Source organism: Monodelphis domestica, chromosome 1 (assembly GCF_027887165.1).
Source record: "Monodelphis domestica isolate mMonDom1 chromosome 1, mMonDom1.pri, whole genome shotgun sequence".
NCBI lineage: Eukaryota > Metazoa > Chordata > Mammalia > Didelphimorphia > Didelphidae > Monodelphis > Monodelphis domestica.
The window spans coordinates 721,086,165-721,111,869 of record NC_077227.1 but is presented as its reverse complement, the minus strand read 5'-3'; the positions used below and the strand labels follow the sequence as shown (position 1 = coordinate 721,111,869).

At 45.5% G+C, this 25,705-nt stretch overlaps 1 protein-coding gene across 5 annotated transcripts in view; it reads left to right on the top strand.

Moving 5' to 3' along the window:
* Positions 1-25,705, top strand: part of LOC100619200 (zinc finger protein 883-like) — a 108,516-nt gene that overhangs the window by 57,011 nt on the left and 25,800 nt on the right. For 4 of the 5 annotated variants that reach the window (XM_056812557.1, XM_056812561.1, XM_056812552.1 and 1 more), the window contains exon 2: positions 19,045-19,096. In XM_056812557.1, coding sequence (XP_056668535.1) covers positions 19,045-19,096 — 52 coding nt within the window. Of the gene's footprint in view, positions 1-14,978; positions 15,107-19,044; positions 19,097-25,705 lie in introns of those variants that run through there. The other variant, XM_056812566.1, reaches the window with a different exon arrangement.

Sequence of the window (25,705 nt, the reverse complement as noted above, 5' to 3'; positions counted from 1 at the left end):
ACTTGTGGGGATTGAAGTCCAGAGTTCAAATCTCAATTTTACAGGAGGCAGGCTTCCAACTATGCTGCCTCCTGGTCAGATTCAACATTACTTTCCAAAATTAATGCATCTCTCTTTGTTTTTAAGCCAATTTTCAGAGTCTTGCATTCTTGCAAAAGCTATCTTTCCCAATAGGGAAGGGGGTTTTATAGAACCCCCAAATTTCTCTTTGTCCCTGGGAACTTGCCTTCCAGGAACTCCCTGACAGAACGTGGTCTTAGACTGAGCAATAAACCTTATAGGACCCAGTGATCTCAGCCTAGATAGAAGGAGTAGATAGCACCAAGTATTAATTAAGTGCCCTTCTGTCTTAGAGGTTTCTGTCATTGTATCTAGGCCTCTCCCAGGTACTTCAGCTCCTGGCTAGAACCCCCTCTTCCTTTGTTTCCAAGTAAGCTAATCAGTGGTCCATCCTTTCCTTTATTCCCCCAAATTGTATATAAGATCCCAAGTTGTTCAGTTCATTGGAAAATCCCCTTGCAGGTGCATTTCCCTAGAGACAGGGTTCCCAGAGTCCCAGAGCTGATCTATGAAATTTAGATTACACCAACCTACTTAGATCTTACTTTATGGTGAAGATAAAATTGTAATCTCCTGATTGAACAATGAAGGTACTTAGTTCTTACTTTATAGTGAAACTAGAACTTTCAAGCTAAGTCTATTCTTAGATCTTACCAGAAAAAGGTGTTAAATAACTATAAAGGGTAAATTAATCACAAAAATGTTAAGTAACTAAGAAAAGGTGAACTTAACAAAGAAGTGTTAAGTAACTCAAAAGATATAATCTAATCAAAGAAGATGAGAACTAAAGAATGGGCAGTCCTGGAGAAAAGCCTCTGATGTGATTGGTAGATGTGAAAATTTAGAGAAGGGGACACAAGAGTAAAAAGTCTATATATTTCATGCCATTTCCTCTCTCTGGGACCTTTGATGGCAGAGAATTGACTGGTGGCAGCATACTGGGCTTTTCGGCAAATTGGTGTGGCTATAGCTATTGTCTGGTTTGGTGATGAGTTTCTGGTTGTGTTTTTCTCCATTACTTTCAAACTTTATCCTCTTAAAAGCCTCTAATCTTCCTCAGAGACCTAGTGGCAGAGATCTTGAATTCCCCCTGGCACAGGCCAGGAGGAGAAATCCTATACCTTCTTCCCTCTTTCTCCTTAAATCCTTCCCTCTATATTAATTAAAATTACCATAAATTTCCAGACTGACTTGGGTATTTTATTTGGGATTTTTCCTTGGTAACCAATTAATTTAGATTAAAAGTCACAACCCTAAAATTATCTTTACAGGTCTCTGGGTGGTATTTTGTGCCTCACTCTGTATGGTGGCCAGTAGAGCACCGTCTTCCTTGTCGTGAATAAGATTTGTTCTTTCTAACCACTTTGGTGGTTCTGTGTTTTTCAAGATTCACAGCAGGCACCCCAGCAGCTGCTGGAGGAGAGGTAGCACAGGAGCCAGCTGAGCCTCCCTGACCAGCCAGCCCAGGCCTGGGGGGAGGTTTTGATCTGGCCTGTAGCACTGTGGGAGGATGAAAAGATGCTTGAACACAGTAGTAATCTGCCCCATCTTTAGCACTGGCACTGCTGATTGTGAGGATGAAATCCCTGTCAGCACCACAGCCTCTGGACCTGGTAGGGATTCCTGAGTCTAGGTTGGAAACCCTGTAAATAAGTAGCCGAGGAGACTGTCCAGGTTTCTGCTGGAGCCAATTCAGATAGGTGTTTCCATTACTGTGTTTGATACTCTCAGTAGCCTGGCAGCTGATGATAACTCTCTCTCCTGGGTTCACAGACAGAGGCTGGACACTGGGTCAGCACAACTTCTCCCCTGGAACCTGAAAGCAGGAATGGATGACCAATGACCAAGGACATGGAATGAAGAGAGCACAGGCTCCCTTCCTTTAGATGCTCAGCCCCCAGCCAGCCTGGCTCTTCCAATGGACCTGACCTAACAGAAATACTCATCCATCTGAGATTGCACTGGCTCATTCCCCAGAGAGTCTAAGTCCCTTTGGATGTTCTCCTATTAGGAAAAAAGGCATGTCTACATGTGGTAGTGTCCATATTTTCACCTGGGACCCAAAGCATGAAGAACCCAAAGAGCAGCTGGGACAGGGCCTCCATTTTGCTGTGTCTCATCTCTTGTGGTTCTGTGGGCACCAGACCATGTTTATCTGCCTCTGTCTTGTAGGCCCTCCAGTTAGAGATCTCTTTATGCAAAGCAGCTGGGCTGGGGGTTATAGGAGCATAAGGGAAGGAATCAGCTTAGAGGAAGGTACTGAGCTGTCCTTCCTTTTGGGATGTGTGCTCCTGCTATTCCCCTTATACTTACTTGTGAATTTTAGATTTTCTCCACCCTGCTTAGTTTTTAGAATTCTATCAACCATGAATGTCTACACCCTCACTTAAGGATTAACTGTAAGGAGGATGGCCTATGGCCAACATGTGCTAGCAAGTGACAAATCAGAAAAAACTGACTGACCCCATGGGCTGTCCTACGCCAAGCTTAAGCTACCATTGGTACATATGAGATGCAGGAAGTGATGTAAAGAACTGGCTATATATTTTGTGTCACTTCCTTTGAGGTTCTCTCTCAAGGATGTTGAGCTCTCTCTCGGGGACATTGAGCTCCCTTGGCAATGTGGGGCTCTCAGGGGAGTGGGGAGCTCTTGGTGGGTTTTGGTGTTTGTGGCTTGGCGGTGAGGTTACTGGGAGGAGCTCGGTAGCATGGTTCAGGTGAGGCTTCTTCCCTGCCTGACATTGGTGAGCGATAAGACTGATTCCTCTTGCCTTTACCTCCTGAAAGGAGACCCCTCAACTTGGAGGAGGTCTCATGGTTGGAAGCCAAGCTAGAATGAATCTTCTGAGAAGGCACCTTGGCTGAGGCTTCTTAACTCCTGCCTGGCTCAGACTGGGCCAGAATAGTCCAATTCCCTTTTCCTCTTCTCCTTCTTCTTAATTTCTTCCTTCTGTTGTAATTAAACCACCATAAAAATCCCAAACTGACTTGAGTATTTTATTGGGATTGAATTTAAATCCCTGGTGACCACTAATATAATATATTCACTCAACAACCCTAATTTTACCCCTAACATGCTTCATTTCTTTTTTAGTCATTTCTGTGGTTCCAAATGGCTAGAGATTGCAGGGTGTGAATCTTAAAAATTCTCAGACCTTACTTCAGAACACTTGGTTAAGACCATTCCCCATTTTAAACAATGAAGGGACTTAGATCAGGTATGTGAGACCTCTACTCCACCCCTACTTAAGCATACTTTAGGGGAAGATAAAATTGTAAACTCCTTGCTGAACAATGAAAAATGCTTAACCCATACTTATAGTAAGGCAAAAGTTCTTAAGCTGTACCTATTTTTAGATCTAATACAAAAGGGTGCTAAGTACCTATACAGGGTGGTGTATGGGGTGTTCAGGGAGGGGTAGTATCTCTGGTGTGGAGGGCTTGTTGTGCCCTCCTAGGGCAGCTCTCCAGCCTCTGACCCCCACCTGACACCCAGCTCTCACTTGTGGCTCCCAGTAGCTGCTAGCATGTGGCAGCGGCCACACCCCGGGCAATGGCTTTGACAGGCCGGCCAAACCTTGTGAGGGTAGCCATCGGGTCGTCGACCCATGGTGAACCAGGGCTTTGCTCACCCAGCATGTGAAGACTGCTTCGGCTGAACAGACGGAAGAAACCAATAAGAAGGTTCAACGGCTGAGAGGGCGACGCAGCGAAGCACTGTGGAGTGCTTAGGGCATGTTGGAGCACAAAAGACAACATGGCCATCCAATGCAGCTGAGGAAGTCTCCAGGTGTAACGACTTTTCGTGCCACTGGACCCAGGCTTCCAATGCCGAGAGAGTGGGACTGTCTCTGTGCATCGGCTTTTCCACATAAATCTCTTTCACGCACAAGTATCTTTGTGCACACTCATCTTTCCTAACCCCGTCCACCCTCTTCAAGACCTGCGGCGATGGGGGAGTGACGACGCAACAGGTGGAGGTGACCACTGGCAGTTGTAGTCACTATCCTGCACGTAGGCGGCCCACTGACCAGTGGTCGCTTGGCTCTGTGGGCAGCAGGGACATTCGGCAGCATCCTGGGCGACTGAGCAGCCCTCTCTAAGACAACACTGCTCACCCTAATCAAGGGTGGGGACTAGAAAAGATGTCCCAAACATTGCCTGCCCTACAAACACCTGGTCAGCACACGTCTGGTGGTTCATCCCCTTTAAGGGGTCGAAATCAAAGAAAAAATACAAAGAAACTCCTACTAGGAGCATGGAACATCAGGACATTACTTGATAGAGAGAATACCCCAAGACCTGAGAGAAGAACAGCTCTAATCGGTAAAGAACTGGCGCAATATAACATCGACATCACAGCCTTAAGCGAAACACGCTTACCAGAAGAGGGATCACTCAGCAAACCCACCACTGGATACACCTTCTTCTGGAAAGATAGAGCATCAAATGAAGACAGAATCCACGGTGTTGGCCTGGCTATCAAGACCAGTTTGCTCAAACAGCTGCCAGACTTGCCTGTGGGCATCAGCGAGAGGCTCATGAAGATCTGTTTGCCTCTCAGCAAAGACCGGTATGCCACAATCATCAGCGCATATGCCCCAACACTGACCAGCACAGAGGAGACCATCAAGGAGTTCTACTCTGACCTGAGTGCCGTCCTGCACTCAGAGCCCACCAATGACAAGCTGATACTACTGGGAGACTTCAACGCCCGCTTTGGCCAGGACCATGAAAGATGGAAAGGAGTGCTCGGCAAACATGGCGTGGACAAAATGAACAACAACGGCCTACTGCTACTCAGCAAATAGCTCAGAGTTCGAACTCACCATCACGAACACTGTGTTCAGAATGGTGAACAAATATAAAACAACGTGGATGTACCCAAGATCAAAACAGTGGCATCTCATTGACTACATCATTGTAGGCCAGCGAGACATTCAGGATATAGAGATCACCAGAGCCATGAGAGGAGCTGAATGCTGGACAGACCACCAATTGGTTAGAGCGACTCTTCAAATGCGCATTGCACCTCGCCATCTAAAACACGCCCAGACAGTTTGTGCATTTTACATCCTGAGTCATTTTAGAGATCCATCTTGTTTGCAAACATTCCAGTCCTGCCTAGAAAACAAGCTGTCTGCCAAGGGACCACTCACTGGAAGCTCAACCAAGAAATGGAACCAGTTCAGAGACGCAGTGAAGGAAACATCAAAGGCAGTCCTAGGCCCAAAACAATGAAACCACCAGCCTGGTTCGACGAGAACAACACTGCTATTGAAGACCTATTGAGCAAGAAGAACAAAGCCTTTTTGGAGTGGCAAAATAACCCAAACTCTGCTCCTAAAAAGGACAGATTCAAGTCTCTCCAAGCCAAGGCTCAGCGTGAGATCAGGAAGATGCAAGACTGATGGTCGGGAAAAAAGGCAGAAGAAACCCAGCGGTTTGCTGATATGAAAAACTACAAACAATTTTTCAGTGCCCTCAAGACTGTCTATGGGCCATCAAAACCCACCACCACTCCCTTCCTATCCTCTGATGGTGAAACTCTCATAAAAGATAAAAAAAGACATCAGCAACAGGTGGAAAGAACACTTCAGTCAGCTTCTCAACCGATCCTCTTCAGTCGACCAAAGCCCCATTGACCAGATCCTCCAGAACCGCACCATTGAACAACTTGATGTCCCTCCTTCAATAGAGGATATCCAAAAAGCTATTAAACAAATGAGTGCAGGCAAGGCACCCGGTAAAGACGGGATCCCAACCAAGGTGTACAAGGCCTTAAGTGGAAAGGTGCTCCAGGCATTCCACATAGTACTGACCAGCATATGGGAAGAGGAAGACATGCCCCCAGAACTCAGAGATGCCTCCATCGTAGCCCTATACAAGAACAAAGGCTCACAAGCAGCCAGTGACAACTACAGAGGCATCTCACTACTCTCCATTGCTGGAAAGATCCTCGCCCGTGTTATACTCAACAGACTCCTGTCATCTGTTTCAGAGCAGAACCTGCCTGAATCACAATGTGGCTTCCCACCAGATCGTAGCACCATCGACATGGTCTTCACGGTGAGTCAAATGCAGGAAAAATGCCTTGTGCAGAACCTGAGTCTCTACATTGTCTTCATAGACCTGACAAAGGCGTTCGACACAGTGAACAGGGATGCATTGAGGGTGATCCTCAGCAAGCTCAGTTGCCTAGCAAAATTCGTCAAGCTGATCCAGCTCTTCCATGTCAACATGACAGCGGAATTCCTATCTGGTGGAGAGACTTCTGATCGCTTCAACATCTCCAATGGTGTGAGACAAGGCTGTGTCCTCGCTCCGGTACTATTCAACCTATTTTCACCCAAGTATTACGGCATGCAGTGATGGATCTAGACCTGGGCGTCTACATCAAATACCGACTGGATGGCTCACTATTCATCCTTCACTGCCTGACTGCAAAAACAAAGACAACAGAGAGACTCATCCTGGAAGCTCTCTTTGCAGATGACTCTGCTCTCATGGCCCACCAAGAAAATCATCTCCAAACCATTGTGGACGGGTTCTCCACTGCAACAAAACTGTTTGGCCTGACTATCAGCCTCAGCAAAACAGAGGTGCTGTTCCAACCTGCACCAGGGAGGCCAACGAACCAGCCATGCATTACAATCAACGGCACGCAGCTTTCTAACGTCAACACTTTCAAGTACCTGGGCAGCACCATTGCCAACGATGGGTCCCTAGACCACGAGATTAATGCCAGGATCCAAAAGGCCAGCCAGGCACTCGGGTGGCTGTGCTCCAAAGTCCTCCAACACAGAGGTAGCACTGTGACAAAGCTCAAAGAGTATAACGCAGTGGTCCTCAGCTCTCTCCTGTACGGTTGTGAAACATGGACACTGTACTGGAAGCACATGAAACAGCTGGAGAAATTCCACCAACGCTCCCTCCGGTTAATCATGAGGATCCAATGGCAGGACCGAATCACCAATCAGGAAGTCCTCGACAGAGCCAATTCCACCAGCATTGAAGTCATGGTCCTCAAAACCCAGCTACGATGGTCTGGACACGTCATCCGCATGGACCCACAGTGAATACCAAGACAGGTATTCTATGGTGAACTGTCAGCTGGACTCAGGAAACAAGGCCGACCAAAGAAAAGATTCAAGGATCAGCTAAAGTCCAACTTGAAGTGGGCTGGCATTACACCAAAGCAACTAGAATGTAGCATCCCAAGCATATTCACATCTATGAAATATAAATGACTGTATGGCGACTGTGTCTCCAAGCATAAGGTTATACCAATGAGGCTTGTGAATGTAACCTTGAACTGGCCATGCGGCCCTTGACTAAGACAAACTCATTAACATGCTCGGACTCAATTCCCCGGGAAAGCGCGGTTTGCAATCTACACGCCCAAAGGTGTTCCCTCTACCTTGCCACCCAATCTTAATTGTCTATACTTTGTGATGTGTGTGACAAGGGAATCACTTTAAAAGACTGATATATATTAGTTTAAGGTCGCCAAGGAATTCAGCTATGTAATTCCTAAATGATAACTCAAGTCAGCTGTCAACCTTTTATGGAGTTTAATTTCAATAGGAGGAAGAAAGGAATTAGAGAGAGAGAGAGAGAAAAAGGGAGAGAAGGGAATAGGGCTTAAATACCCCTTCTGTTTAGGCTGGGCCAAAAGGCCCAAGCCCTTAGATAGCTGAGGCAAAGAAAAGAGATCAGTCCCTATTACTCACGTGACCAAAATGGAGAAACAGTCTCAGAGGCCCCCACCTTCAGCTTCCTTCAGAGCAAGCTTCTCAGAGTACACTGCCACCACTCCGACCAACTCCTCAACAACCCTCGAGCCTTCAGACCCCCCTGATCTTTAAGGAAACCATCCAAGTTGCCTCCCCTCAGTTCTCACATCTACCAATCACTGTCCATCAATTTCCCTGTGCCAATGGAGGCTCTAGCTTAACCCAGGACCGCCCAGAGGCTTTGCACATGTCTGTTGAAGGTCATATTTTCAAATGATTAAATCTTTGCTCCTTTGCTACAGCCCTTTCTAAATCCTGTTAACCTGAGTAGGGTAGAGATTGGAATAATTAAATTTTGATCTAGGCTGCAGCCCTTACTCAATCCTGTTAGGACTGAATAGGGTGGAGATTGATTCCAAGTATCTCCATTGTATCAATTCTAAAATCAATCATGACTCAAAGAAATTCCTGTTCTATGCTTAAGCATAGGTCAAAGTCCTTTCCATTGTTCAGCAAAAGGTTTCTGTCCTAAAGTCATCTGAAGAAGGGAAGAGAAGGAACCTCCCATGCCAATGGGGTTCCCATTCCAATAGACTATCAGTAAGAAATTTTCCAAGTATGAAATATCCCAATGGTGAAATTTCCAACATTTATAAGTCTAAGGAATTTTAAGGTTTACATGTGGGTACTACGTCCTTGGGAGTACCGCCCAGGCAAGACAGGATTAAATTCAGAGGCAATCTCATGAACTTCCTCTTGGCTCTTGCCTCTTGGCCTTTCTCCCTTCCATGGAGCTCCACTGGGCTCCTCAATGACTCTGTCTCTCTCTCCTCTTGACCTTCTCCTTCCCCGAGGCTGTAACCATCTCGGCCTGCATTTCCTATCTTAATCTCCTCCTCCACCTCGTGTTCCTTTGTACTCATACTTTCCTATCAAAGGGAGTATCATAGGGATTGCCTGCGCCCTATCCAACCACTGACTTGTCCGTGTCGTTCATTTCCACCCTGGTTCTTGGTTCCTACCTCTCCTCGGGTCCCATCACAAAGGTGAGCCCCTTCCCTTGTGGGACCCTGCTGGTCAGGGAAGTCCATTAAGGAAAACCCCACATAGAACTTGCTGCCTCTGTCAGAAGCAGCTGGCGAACCAAATTAACCATGCCGCCAGCTCCTTTGAAGATGAATGATGTCGATGTCTTGCCGCTGCGCGTGAACGTTGACACCAGGTCACAGCCGCACCTCCCGTAACAACTGGCGTCCCATGCCCCATGTGCCCCAAACTTTGCGCCTCAACCTTTGGACTTCAAAGGCACATGAGAGTACACCGTAGATGAAACTGCACAAAGACAATAGTCATCCTCGATCAAAAGGTCAGGCAACTTGTGAATTTACAAGGAGCAAAGAGGGGAGAACTTACTCAGAAGTTTTTTCAGGTGTGAACTTAATCAAAAGTTTAAGTCTACTTAGGTGTGAATTAAGAATGGTCTGTCCTTTGGAAAATGTCTACTGTGATTGGTAGATGTGAGAACTTAAGGGAGGTGACATAGGAGAAAATTCCCTTTAAAAGGAGGTCAAAAAGAGGGCTCAGGAGATTCAGCTGGGAAAAGCTGAATTAGAGGAGGCTACTGGCCAAAGCTGCCTTGAAGGGCTTGATGGATGAACTTGATTGAGCTAGCTGAAGCTGAACTGGTGTCTCTCTGAACACCAGAATCTTGCTTAGGACAAGATCTTGTGATGAGTGGATAAATGACTGAATGATCTCTCTCTTAGGGTTTTCAGCCTAGGCTGGTTCATGCCGGCCTAGGCTGGTCTAGCCCCTTTTCTCATTGTTTCCTTTTTCTCTCTCTCTCCCTTTCATTAATTCCTCATTTGTATTAATTAAAATCTCTATAAAACCCAGCTGACTTGGGTATATTTAATATTTGGGAATTTTTCCCTGGCGACCACCTTATATTTGATTTAAAACAAGACACTGTCTTGAAACCATATTTTCTGTGGTCACAATTCTAACCAAACACTCTTTTATCTGCCACAGTTTATGACAATCCACTATTTTAATTATTATAAGAGGAAGCAATATTTCCTGGGTCAAAGAGGTCAGGACTTAGAATCAGGAATGGTTTGATAAATGCTGACATTCTTCACTTTATTCAAACCCAGGACCAAGATGTCAAGCATACCCCCTCCATTAATGAACCTCTTGTAAGCTTAACATGGAACTTCTTCAAGGTAAGGTCCACCACTGTTTTACTTCTTATGATGTTTTAAGGGAACAAGTCTGCTTTCCCACCACTTAATTAAAGTAGGAAAAGTTTAAAATAGGAGCGTTTTACCTTGTTAACAGGCTTGAAAGTGATATTTCTTAATTTGAGAATTTGCAGCAGAGATTCCAGAGTGCTAGTTTGTCTCACAGTAGTATCAGAAGAAGTTAGGAAAGAAATGATGGAGCATAAAAATAATTGTTAATAAAAGAAGATATTCTATTTTTGAACTCTGAGCATGGTCAGAGAATTGCAATTTAAAGTTATACAGGTGGTTGCTGATCATTACCAACTTACACATTGCATTAATATTCCAAATTGTGGGAGCCTTTCTCCTTCATTTTAAGTTACTTCCCACGTTTTGACTGTTATAGCAAGTTTTCCATAATCATATGATGAAGGAAACCTCAGAAAGGCAAAGCCTAGAATATGGGAATTGTGAAGGCAGATAGAAATGTTTAGCCATTGTGAATGAGTAAGCAAGTTTCAAAGAGGTATCTTTTCTTAAAAGGAAGAAGAATTTAGGTCATAAGGAAAACCTGGCAAATCATCAGTGCCAAAAAGATGTGTGTGTGTGGGAAGCAACACATAATTAATTGATTCTAAGCAGCATTTTTAATAAACAAGGTTCAGATAGAACACTGAATTGCTCCCTACTACCAATAAAGTTTTTACATTTTGGAGCTTCAAGACAGGAAACTGAGATTAGAGAAAGCCTTTGTGCCTAGGAATACTAATGAAATCACCTATAGATTTAGGCCTAAATTCAATGGTAATAAGCCTTTATTACTAATAAATACTCGGGAAGTTGAAATGTGTACCCAAAACTAATTTAGTTAAGGCTAGAACTCAGTCAAATCAGGAGAATTATTTTAACAATAATTTTTATCTACAGACTTTACACTGGCTGACTCAGTTGCAACATTATTTTTTCATACAAAGTAATAATTAATAGAAGTAAAAAGTCTAAGCTATTTAAGAATGATTATAGTTGTTAAGTAGTTAAAGGTGAATGAAAACAGTATTTAAATCCCTAGCATCTCAACCTCCCCAAAGGGGTGTGTGTGAGAGGTTTTAAAATTAAGGAAAATTAGAAGCATTTTTAATCTTGAGAATTTTTGGAGTTAATTTCAATTTTGAAACTTAAATTTGACTTTTAAAATTGTTTCAAGGCTGAAATGCCATGCAGTCATTTTAATGTGGTTTGGGTTTTTTTTGGTAATAGAATATCTAGTTATAATTTACTTAGTGCTAGACAGTATTTTAATTTTTGGCCATGTTAACATGGAAATAACACAGAACTATCAAGTACTCAGAAAAACCAAGACTTTAATCAGGATAGGGATAAAGCCAGTATTTTATTCTTTACTCAGAGTCTGCTGGACTCTGGGGATATTATCCCTGGGAATGCCACCCTGCTAGATTGGTGTAACAGTTAAATTTAGTTTCTCTACTTAAAGTATTATATTTTTAGAGGTTTATTAAAGATTATTAGAATTAAGAAATAAAGAAATACAAAATAAGAAAAACCTGCCCAGAAGAGAGATGTGTGTGCTTAGAAGCGGAAGCAGAGTGATCCAAGTAGGCGGTAGTCAGTTTAAATACAAATTTTGTTCTCGGCCCAGTTGGGGATCTCAGGTGAGATTATAGAACATTCTGGAAAGTGTCAAGGACTTCTGGGCATTGAAGTTTGGGGTTCAAATCTCCATCTTTACATTCCCTCATTTGATCATTATTGGGAAAGTTTCCCCAAAAAGGATCATGAAAACATAATCAATTTAAAGATTACCATAATTTGAGGATAAGAGGAAAAGAACAAAACCAATAATTGCTAGATGCATTGACAAAAAAACAGTTAGGGGGAAGTCCCCTTTGGCATGAAAGTATACATACAAATAAGTGTTCAATCAACCACACCCAAAGTTCATTCTTGATCTTCTCATGCAGCTTGTGGTCTGGAGGCATCTTCATGGTGTCTTCTCCAAACAGTTCAGTTTCTGCATTTGGAGAGGTAGCATGTTTCTTAACCTAAAATTTCTTCTCAAAAGGAATTTAAACTTTGCAATTTAAAATAATAATATTTTTACATTCCCCCTTGAAGAGGGTGATCGAAAAACACAGGGATCATTTAGGGATGCATGACTGAGTTATGAGGTATATGAATCAATTGGCAAGAGAAATTAAAAGACATCAGAAAAATCCAAATTAAAAAAAGATAATTTCTGGATAAAAATATAGACTATCAAAGTCTTATGTGTAAAAATTCCAAGTAAAGAAAAAGTAAATCTATAACAGGTCTTTGAATCAGGGCCCAATTAAAATGATATAAGCAAGTAGGCATTTACCCAGTCAGTAGCAGGACTGCAGAAAGTTTGCCACACTATGAAAGACAGAAAAGGGACTAAATTATAGCTCATGGGTTTAGCCTGGGAGCCAAAGGGAAAAGGGGAGTCAGTCCTTATCACTTATGCACGTGACCAATTGAAGGAAAGCTGCCTGAAGGGCTCCTCCAAGCTCAAGCTCCAGGATAGAACTGGCCTCTAGGCCTCTCCACAGAAAGTCATGAGAATGCCAGAGGCTGTTCTCTACCTCTCCTGCATCTCACATGTGCCAATGGTGGCTCAAGTTTGGCTTAGGATAGCCCAGGGGGGCAGTTAGTTGTTTCTGATTTGTCATTAGCTAGCACATGCCCGTGTAGTGTGGGGGTAAAGATTAAAATTTTGGGGAAGCTGAGGCAGGTAGAAATTAATTTCTCTCTGCAAGGAGTATTATATTTTTATTAGGTTTATTAAAGGTTAAGGATTAAAGAAAATACAGAATAAGAAAGCACATACCTAGGCCAGAGAGGCCTAGACAAGATAACCTCACATCATGAAAGAGACGCATCTGCTCCAAAATGGAAGTCCAAAAGAGAGCGAGCCTATTCACAACCGGGTTTAAATACCCCATCTTGCTCTCAGCCCAGGTGAGAATTCAGTGAGATTAGAGGGCATTCTGGGGAAGTGGAGCAAGGATTTCTGGGGATTGAAGTCCTGGATTCGAGTCTATTTTTACAGGGTGTGTACATTCCTGGGTACTAGACCAAACAAGATGGAGGAAATTTAAAATTCACATTGGACATTTCCACGGAACAAAAGATTTAGGGAACCTATATACCATTTGGGGGAAATCCAGGGACAGGGAAAGATGCTATAACTACAAAGGAAATGGGAGTGTTTAAACTGTACTGACAGAATACAATCAAGCTTGAGAAAGGAATCATAGAGGCTAGGGTGTAAGAGAAGGGGCTGCTTACAATGGATAATAAAGGATGGTTCTGATCCAGGTGTGGATCTTCTTGGGAAAGTATCTCTGATACAATAGGGAAGACTACCTAAGACAAAGAGGGTCCTTAGCATATGCTTAGCTCCACCTAACTAAGATTTTCATTCACCTGAGGGTCCCCTACTTGGTCTGAAACTGCTAGCCTGAGATTCCCTTCAGATTCCCATGGGAACAGGGAAAAGTACAAACTTTGGGGTCTCAAACCTACATGCTAGTCCTGAAACCTGGGTTCACCAGATCCCACTAGGCCACAAGTTTGGGGTTTCTAAATTCCATGATGACACTCCTCCCCCCCTTTTGGTCAAGTCTGGACATTGATGACCAAATAAACGGACAAATGGGTAATGCTATATGGAGTTGGACTCTATCACTAATGGTGGAAAGTCTTGGGGTGCAGATACAGGCAACTGGCATTTGGGGGCACTACCCAATACCTGGGGCATTGACATTTGAGCCAGAAAGGCTTTTTGCCTTTGGCAAAAATTCTAACAAACAAAACACTATCCCATTTCCCTAAAGTCTTTAAGTCCTTCAGATCTAGTGGTTCCTGATGTAATGCCTTTGGCCTCCTCTCTCCAGAAGACTTCTCTTTCCTCCCACAGAATTCTCCTTTTGTATAAGATTGCCTCATTGCTGCAAGAGAAAACAAGAGAAATCCATAAACACATTCTTTAATAAGATTTGATCAACTACCAATATACTTACATTATCCACAACACTGACCTTATTCTGCAATCCCATATTATTAATTCTATTAATGTCTATTCTACACTAATTATAAAATTTTGTAGGCTACCTGTTTAGTCAGAAAGTTTGCCTACCCAAATAATCATATTAAAAAAACCCAACCCTACAAACTATAGAAGTATCAAGGCAAAAATAAAATCCACATCACAGGTTATTCAGGACTTGTAAATCTGGAAGTGCCCCAACCTCCTGTTTCATGGTCAAAATTAAAATAGTGTCTAGCACTAAGTAAAATTCTAACTAGATTTTCTATTACAAAATTCTCCAAATCATATTTTTAAAACTACATGACAATTTCAGCTTCAAAACAATTTTAAAAGTCAAATTTAAGTTTCAATATTGAAATTTACTCCAAAAGTTCTCAGGATTAAAAATGCTTCTAACTTTCATTAAATTTAAAACCTCTCACACACCTAACTCCCCCCCCCCCCTTTTGGGGAGGTTGAGATGCGGGGGATTTAACAACTTCATTCACCTTTTAACTACTTTACAGAGCCCACCAGATTTGAAGGACTTAAAGATTCCAGTCAAACTGGTCCGCTCCTCACTCCTGGTTCTCGCCTTCCTCAGCCCTTTCCTGTGCTGGCTGCTCAGATGGAGCCCATCAGGGACCTCCTCATGAGAGGAAGGATCTGAAGGACTCCTTAGATAGAACTGACCAGACAACTCCCAGGGCTCTTCCACAGGTTTGCACTGACAGGGAGGGCGGGGCCATGTGTCACAGCGGAGGGGCGGGGACGGGGCGGGCCCATCGTGGGTGTGGAGGAATGAAGGGGAGGCTTGGAGGAGGGAGGCGGGGCTCACGCTGGAGGCTCTGAAGGGAGGAGCGGGAGGAGGGGAAACGGGGAGGGTCAGCCCCAAGAGGCAGGGCGGGGCCTTTGGAAAGCAGGAAGTGACGATCGCTCCAAGTTCCACCTCTTCCTCCAGTTCCAAATATGTTCCTACAGCCTTTTAACTTCCTGCGCCCGGCGCTCTGGCCTAGGTAATTATGAAGTGGTGGCGGGAGACTGCGGGAAAGGGGGGCCCGATAGGGGAGGGGCCAGATGTGGAGGAGCCTGGCTCCTGCCCGGGGAGGAGAGTGGAGGGCGGAAGGCCTAGAGCACCACTCCCCTCCCCACAGGTTAGAGCCGGGAGCTGCGTGCGGCCTGGACCCTGGCTGACGCTGAGGTTGAATTCTTCCTTTTACGAGTCCCTTTGGGGCAGACCACCTCCCGCCCGTGCCTCCTTGAGCCCAATTCCTGGATCCCCCAAAGCTGGGAGCCCTTCCCCTCTCCCCACGTCCTGGGACTCTGGAGCTGGGCTGGGCTGGCTGGGTCCAGAAAGGATTTGGGGCTGGAGCGGAGCCAGCCAGGCAGAACAGGGGTGAGAGTTAACGACAGGATGCAATGTATCCTTGTGGCTGCTGTGGCTGCTCTGGTCTCTGACAGGGATCCGCTGTGGCCTCCTCCTTCCTCTTGGAGTTTTTCTTTCCTGCTAAAACGTCCTGCCTGGAGGGGGTGTCCAGGGGTCCAGTACTGAGTGCAGTTTTACCGGGCCTTGTAAGGAACCAGCAGTCCTGCCTCCCAGCCTCTGGGCCCAAGACCCCCAAGCTCTTCCTCCCCGGGACCCCTACCCCCGCCCCTTGGGCAGCCTCTGCTTCAGTCACCCCAAACAGGCTCTATTCTGGTGTAGGGGTTAAAATTAGGAGCTTGACAAAGATAGGAGAGAAGTTTACCAAAGTTTTGTTTTAATTGAGAAAAAATAGGAAAGAAGGAAAGACAGAGAGACAGAGACAGAGAGACAGAGACAGAGAGACAGAGAGAGAGAGAGAGAGAGAGAGAGAGAGAGAGAGAGAGAGAGAGAGAGAGAGATTTAACTACCCTACCTAACAATTTGTAAACTACCTAAAAACTATCCTTTGAGGGAGTCACTAATCAGCCTCGCTAACCAGGCCCGACTTACACTACTGGTCTCACTCACTAAACTAGGGACAGCTGCCCACTCACATACTCTCCCTCTTTGGAATTCTCCAGCAGCCAAACTGTCCCCAGCCAGAGCCAGCAGCAGCACCTGCTCTCAGGAAGGTTAGAGCAAGAAGTTCTCTCTCCCCTCTTAACACTTCCTGCTTGCCTTTATCTCTCCCTGTCCCATGCCCTTCTTACATCACTTCCTGTGGCATCCCAGGTATATTGTAATCTTGAAAGTATTATTGATGTTTTAATATTGGAAACTCTGTGCTCATGTATCAGACTCGTGGTCATTATTTTTTGAGCATTGTATTTAATTGGTACTTTATTAATTGTGAGCACTCTCCAAACCTACAGTCCTAAGGTCAGGAGAATTCCTGGGCAGGTCTGTAGCTGCCACAGGGTCGTAGCTCCCACCTCGAGGGACCAGATTCCCTTCCCGGTCACATGTTTGATTCACCTCCTCTTTGATCTTGTGGTTGTCAGTTGAGCCAATGTCAAATGCTCTGTATGCTGTGTCACATGTTCATTAGCTCCCTCCCATTTCCCATTCCTTGATTCTCCAATAAAAGATTGGGGACAAACTTAGCTCTCTCTCTCTCTTCCACCATAAGAGGAGCATGCATGCTGGAGCCCATGTTCTTGAAGCCTTCATCTCTGAGTCTTTCTTCCTTTCTTCTGCTCTCTCTCTGTCTTTCTGTCTCTCTCCGTCTCTCTCTCTCTCTCTCTCCCCCCTTCACCCATTTTCACTTGTTTTCTAGCTTTCCTTGTCAGGTGTCCACCCATAAATATATAACTCTTGGCTGCAGGCAGTCACACTTCCTCTCTGAGAGCAGTTTCTATTTCCTTTTCCTGTGGGCTGGTATAAGATTCTCTTCATTTGGTCCTGGCTCTCAACATGCGCACTGAGCCAGCTCTTTCCCCAGTTAAGTTAGAGCTAGGGATTAAGCATTCCCTTCTACCCTGTGCTAAACAAGCAATAATGACCAGAGAGAAGGCAGAGAGTTAAGAGGAGTTCAGGAGGGCTCCCTGGAGGAGGTGAAATTGTCCTTTGAATTATAGGGAAGCCAGGGAGGGCAATGGCTAGAGCTGGGGAGGGAGAGCCTTTCAGCTACCCTGGGGGACAGCCAGAGAAGGTACTTTTGGTCAGGAGCTGCAGGTGCTGTTCATGGACCCCCAGGAGGCTGGTGTGGCCCAGGGCAGAGGATTTGGTAGGGAGGAGGGGGATGGGTCCCTTGAGGGGGGTGCATAAGAGCATCATGAGAGATTGGATGGGGGGTAGGGGTGGGGATCCTGGGCCAGAGGAAAGTCACCTGAGAGGGGTTAAATGGAGGCTAGTAGGAAGGGGAAGAGAGCCCAGGAGGCTAGCAGAGCACCAGGAAGGCCCTACAGTCAGGGATAGGAGTCTGAGGGGAGGAGGAGGGCCTTCCCTACAGGGAGGACTACCCTCTGGCCAAGGGAGCCCCCCCCCCCCCCCCCCCGGGCTGCTGGGGACAGTGCCAAGCCTGCATTGGGGAGGATCTGGGTTCCAATCTGGCCTCAAACCCTTCCTGTGCTTTTGGTGGCTCCCCATTTTGTCTTTGAACCCTGAGCCTGGCCTGGACCCCTGGAATGGACTTCTTAGCTGGAGGATCTCCCCCTGGAGCACTGGCAGGGACCCCATGACCCTCCCTCAGTCCAAGGGGCCTTTAGCAGGCACTTGAGGACTTCTGGGATGGGAGAGCTCCCAGGGGTCCTCCTGCAGCTCCTCCCCCTCCTCCTGAGAGCAGGGCATTGGCTTTGGGCCAGTTTCATCTCAGATTCAACCCACCTTGACCTCTTGGCTTCATCCAGGCCCTGTTCCTGGTTCTGCTACTTCCCCTCCTTCCCCACCTTCACTTCCCTGTCCTCCCCTAGCCTTTCCCCTCCTCCACACCCCCATACTGACCCTCCTTCACCTATCCAATTTTCCTCACATGTTTCAAACCCCCCAAGAACCCCCAGGTGTCCCCTTGTTGTGGGCCTCACATTCCCTGCCCCACCCCCCACCCCCATTGGGAGTGCTCTCTCCCAGGAGCTCTCTGCTGCCCCCACTTCCCTGAGGCTGTATCTAGACTGGGGGTGGGGGGAGGAGGGTCCATAGGAATGTGGGCGATGGAAGGAGGGCTGATGCAGGGGGAGGGGGACTCTCCTACCAGCCTGGTAGGGGTGGCCCAGGGGGAATCCCAGCCCAGGGGTGGAGTCTAGAGGTTGGAGAGGGACCATTGCAGGGGCCCAGGGATTCCTGACCCAGGTGTCCTGTCCCCCAGCTCCTGCTCAGAGAGGCCTCTGTGCTGCCCTCAGACCCAGCCTTCTGGGAGGATCCCTGAGCTCTCCCTTCCTGCCCTCAGGCCCTCCCAGGAGCCAAAAGCCTTTGCTGGGGCCCCTCTTTGGCCCCCTGGCCCTTGGGCTGGTCCCCTGAGGGCAGGCCTGGCCCTGGGGGACTCCTGGGGCCCCTCACCCCATGGAGATCCCTGTGGGGCAGCCTCAGGCCTGGGAAGAGAAGGGAAACCCTGGGCCCCTCTGGGTCCCTTCTCCCTGCCCAGCTCAGGGTGCAGAGGCCCAGGGCCGGCCCCAGGAGGGATGGGGCTGAGCCAGATCCCAAGCTGGGAGGGAGATCCAGCCAGCTTTCTGCTCAGCTCTCAGCAGGAGCAACTGGCCCAGAGAGGGAGCCCAAAGGCAGTGAGGAAGATGGGCTTTTCTACACTGGGAAAGAGGGCAGGGAGGGCCCCAGGAGGGGCTCCAGGCCAGCTCCTGCTGCTCAGAAGGCCAGAGAAGTCAGACATTTCCTGGGCCAAGGGAGGCCTGCTGGGAAGAGCTTTGTCTGGAGCTCCATTGAGGGGCCAGAAAGTGGGGGGAAGGTGGGGAGCAGCAGCCTGAGTGGGGAGACGAGGCCGGGAAAAGATGGAGGAGGCTCCCCAGAGGGACTGACTGGGCTCCTTTGCTGCCTCTACAGGGAGCCTGGAGTGCCAGGGATGGCCTTGGAGAGGGAAAGACTGCCAGGCCAGGTAAGTGCATTCCAGGCCCAGATGGGAGCCCCTCAGGCAGGAGGCCCTTCCCTGGCTCTGAGCCAAGATGGGCTGGGAAGCTGCTCCCTCCTTCCTGCTGGGCCCTTTCTGTCCCCCCATCCCAAGCAGCAGGAGCAGCCCTTCCTGGCTCTCTTCTGGCCTTTGGCAGGGATTCCTTGGCCTGGGGGCCGCTCAGACCCCCAGAGCTTCCCCAGGCGCTGCCTCCCAGGCCGGATTTCTCCCATCACAGGTGAGGGCCCAGGACGACCCTTGACTCCTTGTCCTTCCCTGTCTGGGGATCCTGTCTTGGCTCTCTGCTTGCCTGCCTCCCTCCCAGCCTCTTCTCTGCTGCTTCTCCCCTGTTCCCTCTGGAGTCTGGTCTGGAGCAGAGCCCGAGGGTGTCCCCTGCTCTGTGGGGTCCTCAGGGAAGACATTGTCCCCCGGGCTGCTCCCTGGCTTCTGCCTCAAGTCCTCGAGTCTTCCGGGGTCCCTCCAGCTCCTTCCTCTCCCCCATTCTTAGCCCAGCTGAGCCAGTGTGGAGGAACACCTGGTGTGTGCCGGGCACTGCTCAGCCCAAAGGAAGGGAGAAGCCATCGGCCGCCCTCCAGGCCCCCCCCCAGTCTGACCGAGGAGAGCCCTCAGCAGCCGTGTCCAAACCAGCTGAGGGGGGAGGGAGGGAGGGAGGGAAGGAGGCCCCCTGGGAGGGAGGCCCTCTGGGAGGGAGGCTCTCAGCTTCTGGGAGGTCACTGTTTCCCCAGGGGAGGATTCAGCTGGGACTGGAAGGAAGCTCCGAGGCCAGAGGCAGGAGGGAGGACATTCCCTGCAGGGAGACAGGCAGCCCCTGGAGAGGCCCAGAATCAGGCCAGGGAAGGTCCTGGCCAAGGATCAGCCAGGAGGCCAGAGGTCAGAGGAGGAGGAGGAGGGAGGTGTGAGGGGAGAGGAAGGCCTGGAAGGTCAGCCTATGCCAGGGGAGCCTGTGGTGGGAATGGTCAGGGTCCTTGCCAGGGACAGCCAGAGTCAGGCAGCTGGGGAGGCCCAGAGAGCTCCCCTGTGGCTTTTGTATCCATGCCAGAGTGTGACCCCCCCACTGGGCTACTGCTGAGCTCCCTGACCCAGAGGGAGTCTGAGGAGTTTGGGGGGGGGCCAAGAAGGGCCCCCACACAGAAATGGGGACTTTTTCTCAGAGAGGAGCTTCCTGTGTTCTTGAGCAGAGCCGTTTGTACCAGAGCCAGCAGCTGGCTACATTTCTTCTCTTTTCTGTAGAGTTCCTCCCTGGTCTAGTCCTTCCCAGGTTGGACAGGCTGGAGAGAAGGGCTGAGTTTCTGGAAGGCCTGCGAGTTTCTGTGCCAATAGGGAGAATGGAGGGAGGGAAAATGGAACTCAATTTAAAAAAAAATGAATGTTAGAAATTGTTTCTACCTGTAATTGAGGAGAAAATAAAATATTATTCTACATACATCTCCCTGTAAGCTGTAAGATGTGTATGAGCTGTTTTTCTCCTATGTTCTTATAATGTAATCTTTAATATTTAGCTCACATTTCCTTAAACCATGCCTAGCAGAGTATGGTGTAGGCTTATGCTCTGAGCCTCATTTCTTTCCAGGCTGCATCCCAGATTTCTTAGCAATTTTTACCAAATAACGAATTTTCTCCCAAATTGTTTGTTTGCTACTTGACAGGAATTATTTTCTTTAGTCTGTTCCATTGCTTTATCTCCTTATTATCTTACCGATACCCCAGGTTTAGGGTGACTACCGACTTGTGATCTGGTCTGAGCTCTGGTCATGCTGGTCCCCATTTATCCTGCTTCTTTTCATCACTTTCCTTGATATGGTTGATCTTTTGTTTTTTCCTAAATGAATTCTGTTATGATTTTATCCAGCCCTGTCAGATACCCTCTTCCTCATGGCATGAGGGGCAAAATTACATTTTTTCTCCTGGATTCTGTTCAATCTGAAGCCACTTCTGTGAGGTTTCACTAGAGAAATTGATGTGAACTAAAGTGTGGAGCTCCCCATCTCTGAGGAGGTGCAGAGGCTGACATGGCTGCTGTTTCCAGAAAATCTCTGTTCTCAGTATTCCCATAAAGCACGGTCTCAGCATTTCTTGTAAGGTGTGTGAAGAATCTGGGACAAGCTGACCTTGTGCCAACTCCTAATAAGTAAATATGGATCTCAGGGCTTATTACCAGATTGATGAACATTTATTAGTAAAGAGAGTTTGAGAGAGCCAGAAATAGAGAGAGGTCTCAGCCTTTCTAGATCTCATTCTCGATTCAGTTTGTTCAGGCTGGGCTTGCCAGAGATGGAAGAGATCAGGAAAGCTCAGAGAGAAACCCTCAACCCAGAGAGACTGTTCCATGGTGGGGGTAGGGGGGTCCAAAGCTCCCTCTCCTTCCTGTAACAGTTAAAATTAGGGGGCCAAGCTGTGGCAGGTAGAAATTAGTTTCTTTCTGTCAAGGAGTATTGTATTTTTTTAGAGTTTTATTAAAGGTTGAGAATTTAAGAATATACAAGTAAGAGAAGCACGTGCTAGGTGAGCCGAGAGGCCCATTTAACCTCACCTACATCATGAAAGAGACACGTCTGCTTGGAAGTGGAAACAAGAAAGCCCCTCAGGTGGAGAACTCCTTTAAATAATTTGTGATCTCACCCAGGTGAGAAATCAGTGCGATTACAAAGCATTCTGGGAAGTGAGCAAGGACTTCTGGGGACTGGAGTCCTGGATTCAAGTCTCCATTTTTTACATATCTCCGTGTGATCATTTTGGGAAAGATTTTCCCCAAAAGGATCATGAAAACATAATCAACTTAACGATTACAATAATTTGAGCATAAGAGAGAAATAAAAAACCCAATAATTGTTGGATGCATTGACAAAAAGCCAGTTAGGGGGCAGTCCCCTTTGGCATAAGAGTGTACATTCAAAATAAATGTTCAATCAACTACACCCAAAGTTCATTCTTGATCTTCTTGTGGTCTGGAGGCTTCTTCATGGTGTCTTCTCCAACAGTTCAGTTTTTTGATTCAGAGAGGTAGCATCTTTATTTACCTAAAATTCTTCTTAAAAGGAATTTAAAATTTGCAATTTAAATAATATTTTTTTTACATCTCCCCATGTTGTGGGTGATTGAAAAACACAGGATCACTTAGGGATGCATGGCTGAGGTATGAGGTATATGAATCAATTGGCAAGAGAAATTAAAAAGACATCAGAAAAATCCAAATAAAAAGAGAAAATTTCTGGATGAAAATATAGACTATCAAAGTCTTACGTGTAAAAATTCTAAGTAAAGGGAAAAAAAATCTATAACAGGTCCTTGAATCAGGGCCCAATTAAAATAATCTAAGCAAGTAAGCTTTACCCAGTCAGTAGCCAGGACTACAGAAAGTTACCACACTATGAAAGACAGAAAAAAGGGACCAGATTATAGAAGCCAAGTAGGAGCCAAGTTTGGGGATACTCGTCTGTGAGTATTTTCAGAGTGAGTGTGGACACAAGGAAAGCCTATGTCGTAACAAATGTTAAACACAGTAACTTCAAGTCTTCACAGTAGGTTCAAGACCTTTGTATTGCTTAGAAGTGCATCAATCCATCTTGGATTGGCTTTTCTTTGGCCCTGTGCAATGGCTCTTTTGTGTGTATCTTGTCCTGGAATCAGACAGAATTATTAAGCAAAGTCCCAAAATTTTTTTTAAAATAATTAGTGGCATCATTTTTATAGTCTCAAGCTTTAGGGGCATGCATTAGCAATTGTATTTTAAACTTATATTACTGAAAAATAAAAAAGTTAAAGAAAATCTTAATACTGGTGACATGTGCTTCAAATATAAAAAAGGAGAGAAAAAATAAAAACTGAAATAGTATATTGCACATGCAAGAAAAATATAATAATAAAAGAGTTTTAAAAATTCAAAAATATAGCTTATACTTATTGTCACACTGTGTCAGCTAAGAAAATATAGAACGCACAGCTGTCTCACCAAAAATGAGATCCATTTCCTCTTCATATCTGGCCATGATCCACTGTGAGTGAAAGCAAATGAATTCAGCAGTAGTACAAATATGTGGTATCAACATCCCCAAAATTCTCAATAGCCCAATTAATTACAATAACAAACAAACACACAATCATTTTTACATTAGTTGCTGTATGGCATTTAAAAGCCTATGAATTGATGGATATTTGTCACAAGTTTTTACAAACGTAGCAAATCTTTCAAACTTGGTAATAAACACTTTTAAACAAAGTAAAACTCATTTTTGGTTTTAGAACATCAAGGATTCTAGATATCATTCTGGTGGAAGTAAAGTAGTGAGCTGAAGAGTATAAATGTGAGATGCTCCTTTTTTGGAGGCTTTTTAAGAGTATAAATGCCCTGAGATCAACTGCCCAACTTCCATTCACATTTTTAGAAATGCGGGAGTTGGGGGTTAAATTGTATTTCACTTCAGCTACTAGAAAGGGCCTTACCTATTGGTAGGGGCAGGCAAAATAACCAGAGATTGTTAAGAAAAAATTCTAAAAATCATGTTTAAAAAACCCTTAAAATCGATTTGAGATATTTAGCATATTAAAATTTCCAAAGGTTGTTATACAATTGTAACCCATTCTGATGAAGTCCATCTATCCTCTATGTGATAATTTACAAAGTCAAAAATAGAAAAGCTGTTTGTTTGTTTTTTTTAAATATGGGCTTAATTACAATGATATTTGTTCAAAATAGTTATAGGGGAAAAGCAACAGAATATAACAGTAGTTAAAACTCAGTACATTAAAATGATTCAGTATGACAGAATAATATTGAGTGCAGTAATATATGAACTTAAAATCACAAAGTTAAATCCATAAGCAAAGCAAACAGTAAAATGCAATAGAATACAGAGATTTTTATAAAACATTGGAGACTGAAATGCCTTAAAAATATAACCTCCAGTCTCTTTAGAGTTCCTTGGGTTTTTATCCATTTAGATGCCTATTGTCAGAAGTCAGGAAATTGGTTAAGCAATGGGGGTTAAATGACCTGCTCAGGGCCATACCGCCAGCAAGTGTCTGAGGCCAGATTCCAACCCAGGACCTCCCATCTCTAAGCCTAGCTCTCAGTTCGCTAAGATACCCAACTGCCTCCCCAAAGTTAGCTAAAGGGTTGTAGGGAGCTGAATTTTTTTTTCTGAGATACAGGTGAAGTCAATAAAAGGATCAATGCAATTAAAAGATATCCTTGTAGTGTTTGGAGAGATTGGTTCCAGAGATTCCTGCCCTGGCTTTGGAGGAGATTCTTTCCCTAGATCCTGCAAGGGCTTGTTGGGTGAGTGGCTTTGGCTGTAGAGGAGGCTACACTGGTGGACTTCTAGCTGAAGACTCTGCCGGGGATTGAGAACTGAGGAAGCCTCCTGCCCGGGTGCTGAACTGGACTTCACTTCCCTGGAGAAGCTCTCACAGGGCTGATGGGGGTGGCACTGAGCCATAATGGAGATTAAATAGCAGCAAAGCATGAAACACTCTGAGAATCCTTCCAAACCTTCCTTGAAATAATGCCTCAAAACAATTGAAGTCAGAGAACAAGAAGACAGAGTGAGGAGGCTCTTCTGTGGAAAACAACTTGAAAGGTAAATAGAAAGAATCAATTTTCAAGGGATAAGGGTGAATCAGAAGTAAAACTGCACACAGAGGAGTACAAACTAACCACCCCTAACCTATTGTGCTAGGTTACAAGTCTGGCCATAGGCCAACTATGGGACCCCAGGACCATGCTTAAACCAATAGCAAAGCACCCCAAACCTCTTTCCCACCCCTTGAAGTCACAAGCCTTGTCACCAGCCCTCAGTGAGTCCCCTACAATCAATAGCACTAGGTCCTTTCAAGCCTTCAGTGAAGACCCTAGCCCCAGGGCAAAATAGCACACAGTGTTCTAAGTCCTGTAAGTCATCAGCAAAGGAGATACAATGAGCAATTTTCAGGACTCCAGTACACAGGCAGGAAAAGCCTGGGGGAAAAGAGCATACAGCAAAAGAAACAACTAATCATAGAAAATTTTTATGGTGACAAGGTAAGGCACTGATTTAGGAGGTAACATTGAAAGGCAAACTTCAAAGGAAAATGGGAATTGATCTTAGGCACTGGAAGAACTCAAGAAGGAATTCAAATTTCAGAGAGGTGGAAGAAAATGGGGAAAAGAAATGCAAAAAGAAAATAATAGCTTAAAAAGCAGAATTGATCAAGTGGGAAAAAAGGCATGAAAATCCAATGAAGAAAAAAGTTTATTAAAAAACAGAATTGACCTACTTGAAAAAGAGGTTAAAAATCCAATGAAGAAAAGAGTTCCATGAAAAGTAAAATGGACCAAATGGAAAAGAAGGATCAAAAGATCATGGAAGAAAATCAGTCTTTAAAAACTAGAACTGGGCAAATAGAAGCTAACGATTTCATGAGACATCAAGAAACAATGAAAAAAAAAAACCCAAAGAATGACAAAATATGAAACATCTCTTTGAAAAAACAACTGATCCCAAAAATAGATTCAGGAGAGATAATCTAAGAATTATTGGACTATTTGAAAGTCATATTTAAAAAATCTAGACATATTACAACAAATTATTGAAGAAAACT